Here is a 14,002-nt window from a genome sequence, read left to right as displayed (position 1 = left end):
GTGTGGCCAGCAGCAGTTTGGGGCACAACCCGTGTTAGCTGCAGCCTGGTATGCTCCTCACCGTGTTACTATGGCGTGCTCAAGAGATCTCCCTTATGCTTTCCTATAGGAATGCTGTGTTTGCATGCCTACATGTTTCTTCTATTTAAATATGCACTTTGTTCTTAAAGAATTTATTAACCCATGCATAGATTAATTCTGATTTCAGTTATACAGGTACAAATTTGGAGTAACTCCTTCAAAGCCAGGGGAGACATCTCTTTGGGAAGGCTATCTGACCACAAAAGGTACGTGCACCTACCCATAAGGGCAGGAATCTTTGTGTCCTCACTTGCCTGTTGATTTTACGTATTCAGATGTCTGTAAAAACAAGTACTGGGGATAGCCAACAGTATATAGCACCTCGCTATAGTGCTCAGGGTCTTGTAATCCCTTTCCTCACATCCTATCAGCATACATCCCTGGTGTAATTCCGCAGAGGTCAACAGGGTCACACCAGGGATTATTTTGGCCAGGCTTCTTATAAGGGCAGTTTTCTAAATGAATAGGACTGCCTTTGTTTTCCTTTAAGCTTACAGTAAAACTCTCATCAGCTTTACTGGAAGAGACGTTTGACCCAATGTGCCAATATCCAAACCACCGCCATTTACTTCAGTGAAAGTAGGAAAGGAATTAATAAGGTCCAATGTATTTTTAAATCTTAGATTTCATAAATGATCACACGCATGTAGGTCACAATATATACACAGTACGACACCTACGACAACCACCAGTGGGATCATTAAAATAATTAAGTTAGGCCTAGAGACAAATTCATTTCATAACACGTTCCTTACAAAACAGACACCCCTTGCTTCATAATCTAGGGAGTCTGTTTTATAAACTTCCTAAGTAGTTCATGAAATATCCCCCTAAGCAGACCAGGTCTACTTGCCATTGCAAGGTCTTTGTAAGTCAAAAGACAAACACCAGCAATGTGTATTCAAAGACCAAATATGAAGAGGCAACACCTCTTCTGCTCCACTGGTACGGCGGTTAGCTGTGACCTCAGGACACGATTTCCAGCTCAAAGCTACTGAATGTGCACCTTTACATAACTCTGTCCATGCAATGTGTGTGCTCAGCGCACAGCGTACAAAGAAGAAATCAATAAAGGGGATTCCCCTTTCTTTTAACTGGAAAGCTGCTACAGCTGCGAACCTGGGCACAGGTGCAATACTTCGCACCATGTTCATCAGCAGGAAAACAGCCTCCACTAGCAGCACATAAAAGGAGGAGGCAGGTTGCTTCCATAGCATCCTATGGGAGCATTTTCTCAAAACATGCTGCTAATGCTGATGCTTTTCATGTTAGCACCCTGAAAATGACTGCTGAAAAATACTTAAATTGTGCTGCTGGCACAAAAGTGCCCTGGCAGGTGAGAGGTGAGTGGTAAGCAAAAGAAGCAATGAAAAAAAATGACAAAGGACTTGACCAACTAACCTCAGAAACCACTATAAATATAGAGCGTTAAACCAAAAAAATGTTGAATTCTTGGTCTCCCTGTATGCTGGATTTTCTTTGGGAGTTTCAATAAACATGACTAATTTTCAAACCATTGTAAATGGGAAGGGTAGGCATTACTAACGGGCTAAACTCAACTCAGTGACAGTCACATTAATGATGCAAAAGAACAAAGGGAAGAGCAGAAAACGAGACATCAGCTGAGTTTTGCACTGAAGGTACTGGAGACACTGTCCAGCAGTCCTGAACCTCTCTCAGAGGCTGTAAAGGACATCCCTCTGGCTGCAGCCAGGCTGCACGGACTGCACAGAGAACACCTCCTCTCTCTTCTTCCCTTTTGACCAGCTGAGCCAAACAAGCTAATATCTAGACAGGAGTGTGCAATTTCCTCAACTTCAGGTTTTTTGAGCTGCCTGTGCCAGACTTAGCAACACAGCCATAATTTTATTTTTGTTAAGTCAGATGAGTGTGATTTGATATCTTCTCCTCTCTGTTATTAGCTTGGTCTGTCCCTTCCTAGGTGCTGTAATATCCATTGATGCCTCTACCTCCACACAACCAGGGCTGTAATACACATGTACGTATACAGAGAAATAATAATTTCAGAAAAAGTGTTCATCAGAGACTGGCTATGTAATATCTCCTTGCACATTTCATTAAATATTCCAAGTAAACATACAAATAATTCATTCATTGACAGGCCCCAGTCTCAGCACCCAATTACAGTAAGATTTGTGCTCCCGAAGGGTAAACTCTGCTTTCCTCTCCAGAGCCTGCGGGCAGTCCCCGGGCAGCAGCTGTGCTGGGCAAGGCAGCGTTTATGAAGTCCAGTAAGGAGTAAACACCTTTATCACAGCAGACAGCTCAGCTCTGTTGTGGCTCCCTACATGCCAGTTAGTTAGAGATCCTGGAGAGATGGACACAGACAGGTCTGAAGAATCAGCTTCCATTCAAATTCCTTCCCTTCCATCTCTTGCAGTCACTGGAGTGAAGGGTTACATTACAGGGCTTGTTCTCCTTTGCCAGCAAAGCCACCTCAACCTTGGGGAACGCAGGGAAACCTGGCTTGGGTGTACTTCCACAGGCTCTGCCCGATTTCTCAAGGCAGACCCTGAATCCAAGTTTTTTTCCCTCTAGTGAAAGGTAGAGACAGAGCATCTAAAATCATATAAAACCATTGTTCCCAGCTGTAATTACATCTCTGTTTTCTTTCCACACAGACCACATCACTCTTCCCTCTTTTGGGACAGGCGATGGATGCCCCGGTGCTCCCAGACCTGGCACTGGTGTGACTGCTCCTGTAGAGGCTCCGGCCAGCCCAGCTTCGAGGAGGGAACGGCTTCACAACTCCACCCACCGTGCTCTGCCCTGCGTGCTGCCCAGGAGCTGCCCTGGGTGGGTCCTGGCAGCAACTCCTGCCTGTCCATAACTCCCCCCCTTACCCCAGAGCTTGTTGAGCACTGCATGGACTTGGGTGACCGCAGCCCTGCAGCACCCTTACAAAACAGCAACGCTTTGCTGTGCAAATGGTTCATTTTACAGTATTCAATTCAGAGTCTGGGAATGGGAGCTCTTTTCTTGATACAGCTCCCACTCAGGTAAGCACAGCACCCACAGGCTTAGATGCAGATGGGGGGAGAGGGAGGATGGGAAGTGGAAAGGCCCTTTTAAAGAAATTTCTTCATTAAGTGTTCTGCTGGTCAAAATTCCCTTGGAAATCAAAGATTTGCCCCATCAACAGCCAAGTAAGAAAAACTCCCAAGATTTATCTCTAAATTGCAGGTGGATGAAATTAAACAGAAAACGATGTTAATCTCCATGAAAATTCCTACAGTAACTCAGAAAAGGCTCTACGCATAACCCAAACCTCTGCATTTCTGCTCCTTCCCTTGCTCCCTTCTGCAGCACACCCCTGAGCGCCTCGCAGAGCAGCGGAGCCGGGGGAGCCCCTGCCAGGCTCGCCCCTCCACAACACCGGCGTGCCCGCGCCCAGGCTCCGGAGCCCTGAGCATCTGTAGCACGCAGGAAGAACACTTGCTCCTACCTCTTCAGGTGTTTTCCTTTAAAGTCTGTGTACGCTTTAAGTTCACAATATCCATTAAAATTAATGAGCTTTGCGCTGCAGCTCACATGCAGCTGCGTTTTGTAGAGCTTTGCCTGAATGTAGGCTGCGGGCACCGACTCAGAGACTCTTTGCCTTTTGGGTAATTCACAGCGCTTCTTAACGTGGTTCTGCCGGAGCCTGCTGTCACCCCACAAGGGACCGACCTCCATGGGAAGAGCGGTGCTTAGCAAGGGTACAGTATGCCCATGTCCTTTGTGGCACTGAGCAGGTCTACAGGGAGTGAGTTACTGAAGAAGGGCCGCATGCCACGCACGTGTATGTACCAGGGGTGTGAGCTGTGGTCAGCATGGTATGGAATTGGCACTGAGGGCTTTTGGAAACACCTAAGTTAGCATCGATGCTAACAATGATACAGGGTGAAGGAGAGTGTGCTGGCCCAGGAGGGCTGGCGTCAGTTCTGCTCCACCTGCGACCCCGCTCTCACGTGTGCTGTAGTTTAGAGGCCACAGTCAAGCTCTAGCTATGAACAAGTCTGGTCTTACCTTCCTGTCCAAGGTACAGGGCTCATTTAAGAACTGATTTACACCCACCTGCCAGTATGTGGTGACAGAATTTGCTAATTGGCATTGTTTTCTTGTAATAACATCAAGAATCCACACGTGATGGAAAATTAGAAAATTAGTTGTGGTAACGGGGGCACTGGACTGATCCTATATGAGCAAAAAATGTGAGATGCTCTTATGTATGCTAAGTCTGGAGAAGTACATACCCTGAACACATTTGAATTAAGAATTTCCCTGCTCCCTCTGGAGAGGAGCAGAACCTAGTAGGGAGTCCTTAGCATAAAGGACAAAGTGGAAAATCTGTCTTACAGATCTCAGTAACAGAGGTGTTTGAGCTTATAAAGCCACTGTCTCTGGCTGTAGGGCGTCAGCAGTCCTGGTCTGGCAGGGAGGAACGCATTTCCCTGGAAGTCAGGCCAGCCTGGTGTGGCTGCAGAGAACGAGGGAGAAGGAAAAGATCTGAGGTGTTAGTGCTGAGTTCCCCCAGCCAAAAAGATGGAGGTGTTGGAGAAAAAGGTAGGGGGATTTAAAAAAAGCAGACATTTACAGTCTACACTCGGAAGGAAGAGCTAGGTAGGAAAGGTTGCCCAAGTGTGGGTTTATACAAAAACGAGTTTGCTTTGACAAGAAAAAGTCAGAGAAGACACATGCTTTAGGGGATTCCCTGGTAAATCCCCCAATATGTTCACGGGTTCAAAATGAGGTAGGGATATGCCTGAAAAACTCTACCATGCCTGTTAATAGCTATGGTCATGTCACTGGTTTCTGAAACAGTTAATAAATAAATAAATAAATAAAGCCTCTGCTGGTTTTCTTTGGAGGACTCCAGAGAAGTGGGTGATGAAGCCAGGGTGCCCCAAGAGCTGTGGTCAGGGCGTGTACTGTTAGCACTGCCTGCCTGCTTTGGGCCACTGAGACAAGAAGTTCTCTCCTACAGAGGCAGGAAAACGGCCAGAAGTACCAAGGAAAGATGGGTGCTGTAGGTTAGCCAGGCAAAGAAGGGCCAAGAGCAGGCAGGTCCCGACCACATTGTGCTGCCCACCACTAGTGGGGAGGCTCCCACCAGGAAGCCCCTGCTTCAATTCCAGTTATCCCTGCTTGCCTCTGTCACGTGGCTAACGCTGCTGGAAGTGTGACCTTTTACAACTATGTTTTGAAGAAAAGAACATGCTTATCTTTAATAGAGGCTTATACAACAAATACTAATTAGCCAAGAATGTAAAGTAAATATATTTACCTTTTATAGCTGAACAACTTACAAAGAGCTCACAGCAATTCTCTGAGATAAACGTTATGCAGGGTGGTAAAAAGGACAAGCTTCTAATGAAAAAGATCTTGTTCTGCTTTCTCACAGAAATTCAAAATTGTATCAAAATTGTCAGTGAAATGGCAAAGCGTAGGCTTGCTGTGGTATAAGGGGATTTGGAACTTTTAATTCTTTTCCACTTAAAGTCAATGAGAAGTGTGTCACTGAACTCAGTGGGAGTAAGGCTGGATCATCTGGCAGCATCTTTGGGTACTCCTCTCTGCACATTAAGAGCTTGGACTTTTTTTTGTGTGTGTGTGTTTTTTTTTTTTTTAAGGAACTGAGTCTCACTCCCTTGGATAAACACAATTTGCAACTCACTTTATAAATGTGCTAGAGCCTTTGCAGCCTTTACGGTCTGTCACATAAATCCATATTCAAGTGTCAATGTGTGAAGGGGCTGCTTTAGAGGTCCTGTGGGTGAAAACATGAATGGAATTTCTAGAGGAAATGCTCTCAAAGATGAGTAATTTGTCTGCTTAGCTAGTTACTTTAGAAATAAGATACTGATGGTATGAGTATTCAACGGTGTTTTTTCTTTGCACACCTGTAGCTCACAACTACCAGAGTTGGCAGTTTTGATGGGAGAACTTCCTGAAAACAAACTATGGAAGTAAACCTCAAGTCCAGGTAAGAAAATGTCAACTTCCCTGTATCCCCCAAAAGCTTGTTAACTTTAATGGCATTTTCAGGTGTACAAGGATAGCAGCCACGACTAGCTGTAGGAAGAAGGATTAATGGTATGCTTCCGAGATCATTTTCGTGACTACCATCATTATGCTGTCACTGATCACAATTTCTTTTGTGTTTCTTGTTTTCCTTGCCTTTCACCCTCTCAAAGGCCAACTTGCTTATTTATATGGTGTTTCATTCAAAAAGCTGGCTGTAATGAGTAAGGTGAGCATGACCAGTTTAGAAACCATCTTTGACAGCGGCTGTTTAACCCTCTTTCTTTGTCACACCAGTTGTGTGCTGCTCGAGTGTTCTCTTCTTTAGAGATTTTATGTAGCCCCATAAAAATTTACGGGAAAGAGGGCGTCTACCACCTTTAATGCCTAATCTGGCACCCTTTACTTATGCAAATTTAATCAGTGGACAAATTCTCTTCTCCCAGCAGCTGCACTAGCACAAACAACATCAAAGACTTTGTCAAAGTTGCTCCAAAACAACTCTGGGATCACTGAAATGCAAAATTTGGCCTCCAACTTCACATCACCAGCTAATTCCTCACGTGAGTAAGACTCCCAGAATCAGGTCCTTTGTTTCCATGAATTAGAGCCAACCACATAACTTGGGAACAGTCAAGCAAAGCAAGCGAGTGGGCTGAGCACAGTCAATCCTAACAAATTACAATAAGAAATGTATCACGCTGCCTGCTGTCAGGTGTAATTTATGTCATACCAGAGGGGTGACTGGAGAGCAGGTATAGGCAGGAACTGGTCATACCTATACTTGCTCCTGCTGGGCCTGATCTGGCAAGCTGCTGAGAGCTCTTCCCTCCCTCTAAAGTCAACGTGAACTGAGCTTATTCAGGACCTAACAGGATTGGGCCTCCTTTAAATACTACTGAAGGATAAACATGATTTAATGATTATTTTTCTATTTCCCTTTAGCACGTGACATCTGTGTATACATACCCTGATTTTATTTATACGTGTGCTCATGATCTGTATGTGTCCTTAAACATACATGCATTTTATATATTGCAAGCTAAAAACCTGTTTGGGATTTCAGAGCACAGAGAAAGAAATAGAGATTGTAACACAAACAAGCAGGAAGATTATTCCCACAGCTTTCACTTTTAGTGAGTGCAAATTGTATTTTATGTGACATGAACTAAGATTTAGCAAAGCATTTCAGCATATGCTTACATCTTTTGCTGAAACAGAAGCTACAGATTTGTTTAATTTCTTAGATCTGAAGTTTACAAGCTCGTGCTCAAACCAAGAGTTTAATACGCTGTCCAAAATAATCCAGGAAGCTCTGCATGTGGATGAGTATGGCCATGCCTCTGTATGTGGCCATGCATGTCGTCTGTGAGCATAAGCTAACAGTGCTGTGGCATTACTTCCAGATGTCTCACCCAGAACAGCTATCTCCTTCCTCCTGCATCTGCTAGAGACCCGGTTGCCTCTCTCATCCCGACCACTGCAAAGACAGCCTGCACCTCACGGAAGCAGCACACCAGGGCAGTGGGGCGCCATCAGGAGCTCCCAACATCCCCACTGAGACAGCTGCAACTTTTGCTCTGCTCCAACTGGGAATGAGAGCAGCCAGGCTCACAGGGCGGTAACCAACCAAGTCTATCATGCACTGCTGCAGAAAGCCAAATGAAGCAGGAAAAAACAAAAGTAAGGTTTGCTTCTAAACTTCAATTGTACCCTCTGCCCATAACATATGTAGCAATACATCCTGTTGGTGCTGTCGAGGGTTTATCTTTTGCTATAGAAATCTATCTGGTTAGTAGTTAATCCTTCTGATTCACAGGTCTAGTACTGTAAACTCTTGCTCCAGTAAGAACTGAAGTTTGAGCAGGTAAAAAAGCATTCAAGCCTTATGAGATAACACTGCAATACAGACATCATACAGTACACAACAAAACATCTGGCAGCACATGATCTGGTCACAGTTTTGTACTTTTAGCTTAAATAAAAGCACAAAACCTGAGGGAATACACTTACGGAATTTAGCAAAAAGGGAAGAAAAAAAGGTTTGAAACCAGTACCCTGTTCTCTCTGAATAAAATCTATGAATTTATGTATATTTTCCTAAAACTTACATAAATGAAGTTTTTATTAAGCAAGTCTGATATGGGCATATTTTAAAAATAGTGTCAGCAGTGATATTTTAAACTGAAGAAACAGATGTGCTGTTCCATCACAACTGCTGAATCTTCTCTCTATTTTTTATACTATGAAGCCTTTGTCTGCTTCTCTGTTATAAATCTCTCCCCACTGAACAGATTTCTTCTCTGTGATCAAAGAACTACCACACAAACATCATTAAACGGAATCTGTCCTGAAAAATTATATTGTTTTGGCCTAACCATAAAATATAGGTATTTTAATAATTGTTTTTTTTTTTCCATAGACAATGTTAGCAGCTATGTCTCCTTGGCATGAGATCACAGCTGTGTGCTTTATGACATCAGAGATTTTCAAGGTGTCTCCATAAATGTCATTTATTGCTTGGGAACCTGCCAAATCTGTGCCAAAAAGAAACCTTAGTTCTTTTAAAGGAGAAATCTTCAAATACATTTATACCTTTATATGGGTTGTCTATAGCAAAAAATAAAATAATCTGTCCCTTTGTGAAAACACTGGCCATGAAGGTAGCAAAACCTCCAACATCTAAATCTGCTGTCCTGAGCTCTGGTTTTCTTTTAAGTCCATAGTGCCTGCTTTAAGCAGTCTGACAGGCACCCTGATACTGCACAGCTACCTACAGCTTCTGATGGTCGCATACAAGGCTCTTAGCCTTCCGAAGAATGAACAGCCTGAATGACAAAAAGCTGAATCTCTTTATTGATCGTAACTGTAAATCAAAATCAAGTGTGTCTTAATACACTATTCCAATTAAAATGTTTCAACCCTGCAGTGATCCCTTCCATATTACCACTGCAGGCCTGATGCTGCCCAGCATGCCCCATCTGCCATAGTGCCCAGTACCCCACAGGACTGGGACCTGGGCAAGTATTAATGAGACTGTCTCGTAAATACCAATATTTTCATGCCACCTCTGTTCATAATTTGACATATCTGGAGTCCCCCCTGCAATATTGGCCAGAACCGAATCCCTCTTGCCAGGCACACCATTAACACGTTCAGTACTAATCAGCTGCCCTTAACCACACAAACTCCATCTAATCTGTGGCTACAAGCACACAGAGCAGGTACACTGGCCACTGCCCACGGGACGTACCTGCTGCCACAGAGGCACCAAGCTATGCCTGAGTTTAGGATTTCTGCTGGCCGACAGAAGCATCCATCAGTCCCTGTGTAACCGAGCTGTTCTGTTCTCCCAAAAGAAGGAAAATAAAAAGGATTTTTTTCTACATCTGAAAGAACGAAGTCACTGGGTATAATTGGAAATAATCCAGGACAGGCACACCAACAGGTGCTTCACACGTAGCGCTACAGTGCTGAAGACGTTGAAAGAGAAAATGAATAGGCTCTCTAAATAATACATAAATTGTACAGGCGTTTTTTTCTATACAACCCCAGTGAAGTTAATGTATAAATCGGAAACTGAATTATTCATAAGTGGTGAACATATAATAAATCGTATTTCACACTGCAATGTTCCACACAGGTACATGCGTATTTCCATGCGATGAACAGAAAGAGGCAGAGAGCCTGAAAGCACAGAGGTCTTACCTGGAGTCCGGGTACTTCGTCAGGGTAGCCAGGCTGCTGGTGTACATGTGTCCTCCTACATCGATGTGCACAGGAGCGTTCGACTTGGTGAGTTGAGCGGGGAGAGGAATTCCTTGAGCAGCCAGAGGAGAAACTGGGGACCGTGTTAGAGACAGACGGGACATGCTTCTTCCCTCCTGGAAACGGAGGACAAAAAAGAACAGTTTCTCTTAAATGTAGCAGTGTTTTGCCTTTATTTCCAGTGTGATCACAGATCTAATCAGATCATTTTTGCATCTGCCTGATCACATATTCAGCTAACAAATTATTGCCACCACTGTAATTAAGTGTATTTGCATCATTTTCTTCAAAGTACCAGAGGGGAAGAGAAAGATGCTTATTAGCAATAAGAAATCAAGAAAAAAATTTTTCAAGGTGTCAGCCTCAAGGGGCATAAAACAAACTGCAAAATTCTAATTAAAGGTCGCAGGCTTATGTGTTAGATGTGAAATATCCCCTGACAAACGAATAACCAATTTGTGAATTGGGATTCAGGGGTTTTTGCAAGTTTGTCTCAGTAACGAGACACCTCTAAATTAGTGACTTCCTCAGTACCTAAGGCATTTAGTTTATACATGTAGTAAATTTCACATCAAACTAAGATCAATTTTGTGTTTTATTTTCAATAATTGCAAAATAAATGGATAATTTTTAGTTAAGCCTTAATATTAGATATAAAGAACTAATAAGCTTTCAAACTGAATGCAATTAATACCCAGAAGCAGTGAAAACAGAAAGATACATAAACTGACCTGTGTTTTCATGACAAGAACCGTTAGAAATTGCTACACAGCCTGGCACATGAAATTACAAATTCAACAACCCACCTAATGCTTACTGCACTAAAAACATTTGAAAACGAGTGAAATTACTGAATCGAGTCCAAAATCTTCAGCTGATGTACTAAGCAAAAAATACTTAAATGTTTTACACATGAAAAGGACTACCAAAGCAAAAGAAAATTCCTCAGTTCTCTTCAGGAGGAAAAGCACAGCTTATTCTGCATTAAACGTGTGTCTTAAAGCTAATTTCAGTTAAATCAGTATAGATAGCATACATGCCAAAGAGCAAAAAACCTTCTGTAAAAGTTCATGAAAATGTCCATCCATTCTCCCCCTTATGGGTAAAGCAACATATGTAAAGCATTATGGCTGAAGACATTTCTGAATATAATCTAATTTTCTTGGTATTTTGTTTTGCAAGCATGCTACCAAACATCCAGACTCTTCCTTACATCTGACAAGCACTTTACATACAGAATTACAAAGTGAATTCCCGTTTCTCCCACGTTACTTTGACAATGTTTCTTAAAAATCTGAAGGTGGTCTCGCCTTTCTCTTAGCAGTAAGTATTTTGCACAAGGTGCCTGGCTACGCCACTCAACGAGCATACAATTAGCAACATTCTTCATAAAGCAAAAATAAAAATCTGAGCTATACAGAAAGGAACTGAAAAATCCTAACACATCTGGACAGCTTCATAAAGTCATCACAACATCTCCATTTACTGCATTTCATCTAGTTTAGCTCCTAAGGATTTCCTGCATCTACAGCGCAGCAATACATCACCCCATTGTGAATCCACATCCTTTTCTCTTCGGAGGCAGAATGGACATCTGCACTGAACGCGAAGCAAATACCAACTCTGTCCTAGGACTTGTGTGTCAGTCGATGTGAAATTGGGCATTAACATTTTTACTACAGCACCACCTTCAAGGAAAGTGATTGAATCCTTTCATGACTGAAGATGTTGCTTGCTCGTTTCCCACAAGAGCCTGTTGTGGGCAAGCTGTACTAAATGCATCGTACAGCATACATAGGAGAACTAACTTTTAAAAACAACTTAGTATGCAAGTACCTGCAGTATTTTAGCGATGTGTTTACTAATCTGTGGGTGCCTCAGCTGTCTGCCAACACAAAGACTTTTTTTTCCTCTTACCAAAGAGCACTGCAAACTCATGTTCATTCTCTGCTCCTTCACTTAAATGAAAGGGTCAGGAGACACAGGCTGAATGTCAACCCTGTCTTTGTTCAGACCCTAACTATTATCACTAATGATAAAGGTACAGACCTCGCGCGGTACAGAGCTGCCTTAGAAAGACATCTCACGCAGTTTCACAAAAGAAGTGCCTAATTAGGACTCATCTGCACCCCTTGTTACAATTTCCAAATGAAATCAAAGGGCTTCCAGTCCTCTGTAAACGAGTCTTGTATTTAACCGTTTGTCTTGAAATACAGACTTCAGTTTTAAAATATGCAGAGATAGCTAAAGATCAAGTGATCTGAATCTATTTGTGCATATTTAAACACTGCTGCTATCTTAGGATTTTGTTTAATGTTAGTATACCAGTAAATTCCTTGATCTGTAAAGAGTCTGAGATTCTCAGTGAGGCCATACTCACACAGTAGATATTTAATTTATACTATTCACTGGAGGGACCTTTTGAACAATCCTCTGCTTTTGGCATCTCTCAGCTAGAGCATGTGTTGAAAAAACACTTAATTATAGAAAATCACTGGAAAGCTAAAATAGTTCTCAAACTTTTATGGCTTTTCATACTTACTGAGGATGCTACTGGCTTTTGGGGGGAGGGGAGGAGAAGGGGAATTAAAAGATGGGCTTTTCCCCTGCTTGGAGAGCATTGGCATTAAAAAAGGAGCCCGCCGTGTTTATTAAAGTTGCGGAGTTCAGTCATTTTGTAGGAGCAAATTATCAAGGGCCATAATTGTTGAATACTGCGTTAAGGACATTGAAAAGACTCATAGTGCTCCAACAAAATAAACATCCCGTATTTCTTAAGGTACCATAACCCTACTAATGACTCCTTCCTCTTCTTAATGTAAAACGCAGATAAAATTCATCACACCGAGTAATGCACTTATTTTATGCACAAAGCGAAATCCTAAATGTATTTATCCAGTGAAAGTCTTTATGCACATATTTTCTAATACTGATGTGAAAATTAAAACCTTAAGGGTAAATATTGCAGAAACACTAACAAACTTCATTTATTAAACCATGTAAAATAATCCCTGCTCTTTAGTTGCCTACAACAGGATACAGCATCCCAACTAGTGGCACAGGCAATAACCCCGCTCTAATAAGTAACACAGGAACCTGCTGAAGGCAAAATCAATAGAGCCTGATTCCCAAATTATCTGAATATTTAGTTTTTCAAACATTACACACCAAGATCTTTCAGAGCCAGCTTATCTTTTTCTGCCTTTCTAAGCTAACTGCATAAGTACTGCTTGTAAAAACTATTTGCCCATGCAAAGTGAAATAATCACAATGCCATGCTCATTTACACACAAAATGATTTTGTGTCCCATTGTGCTCACAGTTGTTCAGCTCTCTAGGGGTGATTAAACTAGCTATGCTGCTACAGCTTGAGATGATTTCACTGAATCGTTTCTCCATGAAGTTGCTTCTTTGCTAAGCTGTTATTTTAACCATAAAAGGTAAACAGAAGGCAGTTGTAAGAGCTCCATTCAGCTCCGTGCCCAGGGCTATAACCCTAGGGCAGAGAATGCTGAAAGACTGCAGAATTTTCCAGGGTGTTGCCTTTCTTGCTCTAAAGCCTTCAGGAATACTGTTCATTTAATACACACTCTAGATGATACATTTCAGATCCTACTAAAAGAAAGACTTCAAAAGTGTAAGAACTTTTGGGCGGATGAAGCTTTCCCACCTCTGCACATAGCTCGGGGCCATGGTAACCAATACTGCTGTTGATGTTGGGAAAATACAGTAGAAATAAACTGCAGAGAGCAGAGCAGACAGATAGGGACAAGGGAGGTGAAAGGTTGCAGGAGAGAAGCAAGCAGCAGTCTGGAAGGGATAACAAGAAAAAAGGGGAAGGAATGAAAAAGGAGGCAGCTCCGAAGGAGGGACAAAGTTAAATCAAGGAGCAGGCACTTAAAAGACTACAGATGGGAAGCAAGGCTAATTAAGGATGTAAAGGCGCTTTGTTGCTAAAGTTTATTGTTGCCAGGATAAAAATTAATTGAAACTAATGCTGTTATTCACTCGGGCAGTTTAATTCCTTCGTGCGCGTTCGCGACGCCAGCCGAGGGCTGCAGGTTGAAGGCGCTGCCGCAGCCGGCTGGCTTCCCCCGGCCGCCGGAGCTGGGGGGGCCCCGGGACCGAG

General features: G+C 42.7%; 1 protein-coding gene across 5 annotated transcripts in view; it reads right to left on the bottom strand.

Annotated features, from left to right (window-relative positions):
- KCTD15 (potassium channel tetramerization domain containing 15) overlaps positions 1 to 14,002 on the bottom strand; it is a 43,122-nt gene that overhangs the window by 26,076 nt on the left and 3,044 nt on the right. For 4 of the 5 annotated variants that reach the window (XM_082769746.1, XM_082769744.1, XM_082769743.1 and 1 more), the window contains one exon: positions 9,814 to 9,989. In XM_082769746.1, the coding sequence (XP_082625872.1) occupies positions 9,814 to 9,977 (164 nt within the window). In that variant the 5' untranslated portion in view covers positions 9,978 to 9,989. Of the gene's footprint in view, positions 1 to 9,813; positions 9,990 to 11,420; positions 11,472 to 14,002 lie in introns of those variants that run through there. The other variant, XM_082769747.1, reaches the window with a different exon arrangement.

This window comes from Aythya marila (assembly GCF_965140915.1).
Source record: "Aythya marila genome assembly, chromosome: 12".
Lineage (NCBI taxonomy): Eukaryota > Metazoa > Chordata > Aves > Anseriformes > Anatidae > Aythya > Aythya marila.
Note: the sequence above shows the minus strand (reverse complement) of the source record. Positions and strands in the feature narration are given on the sequence as shown.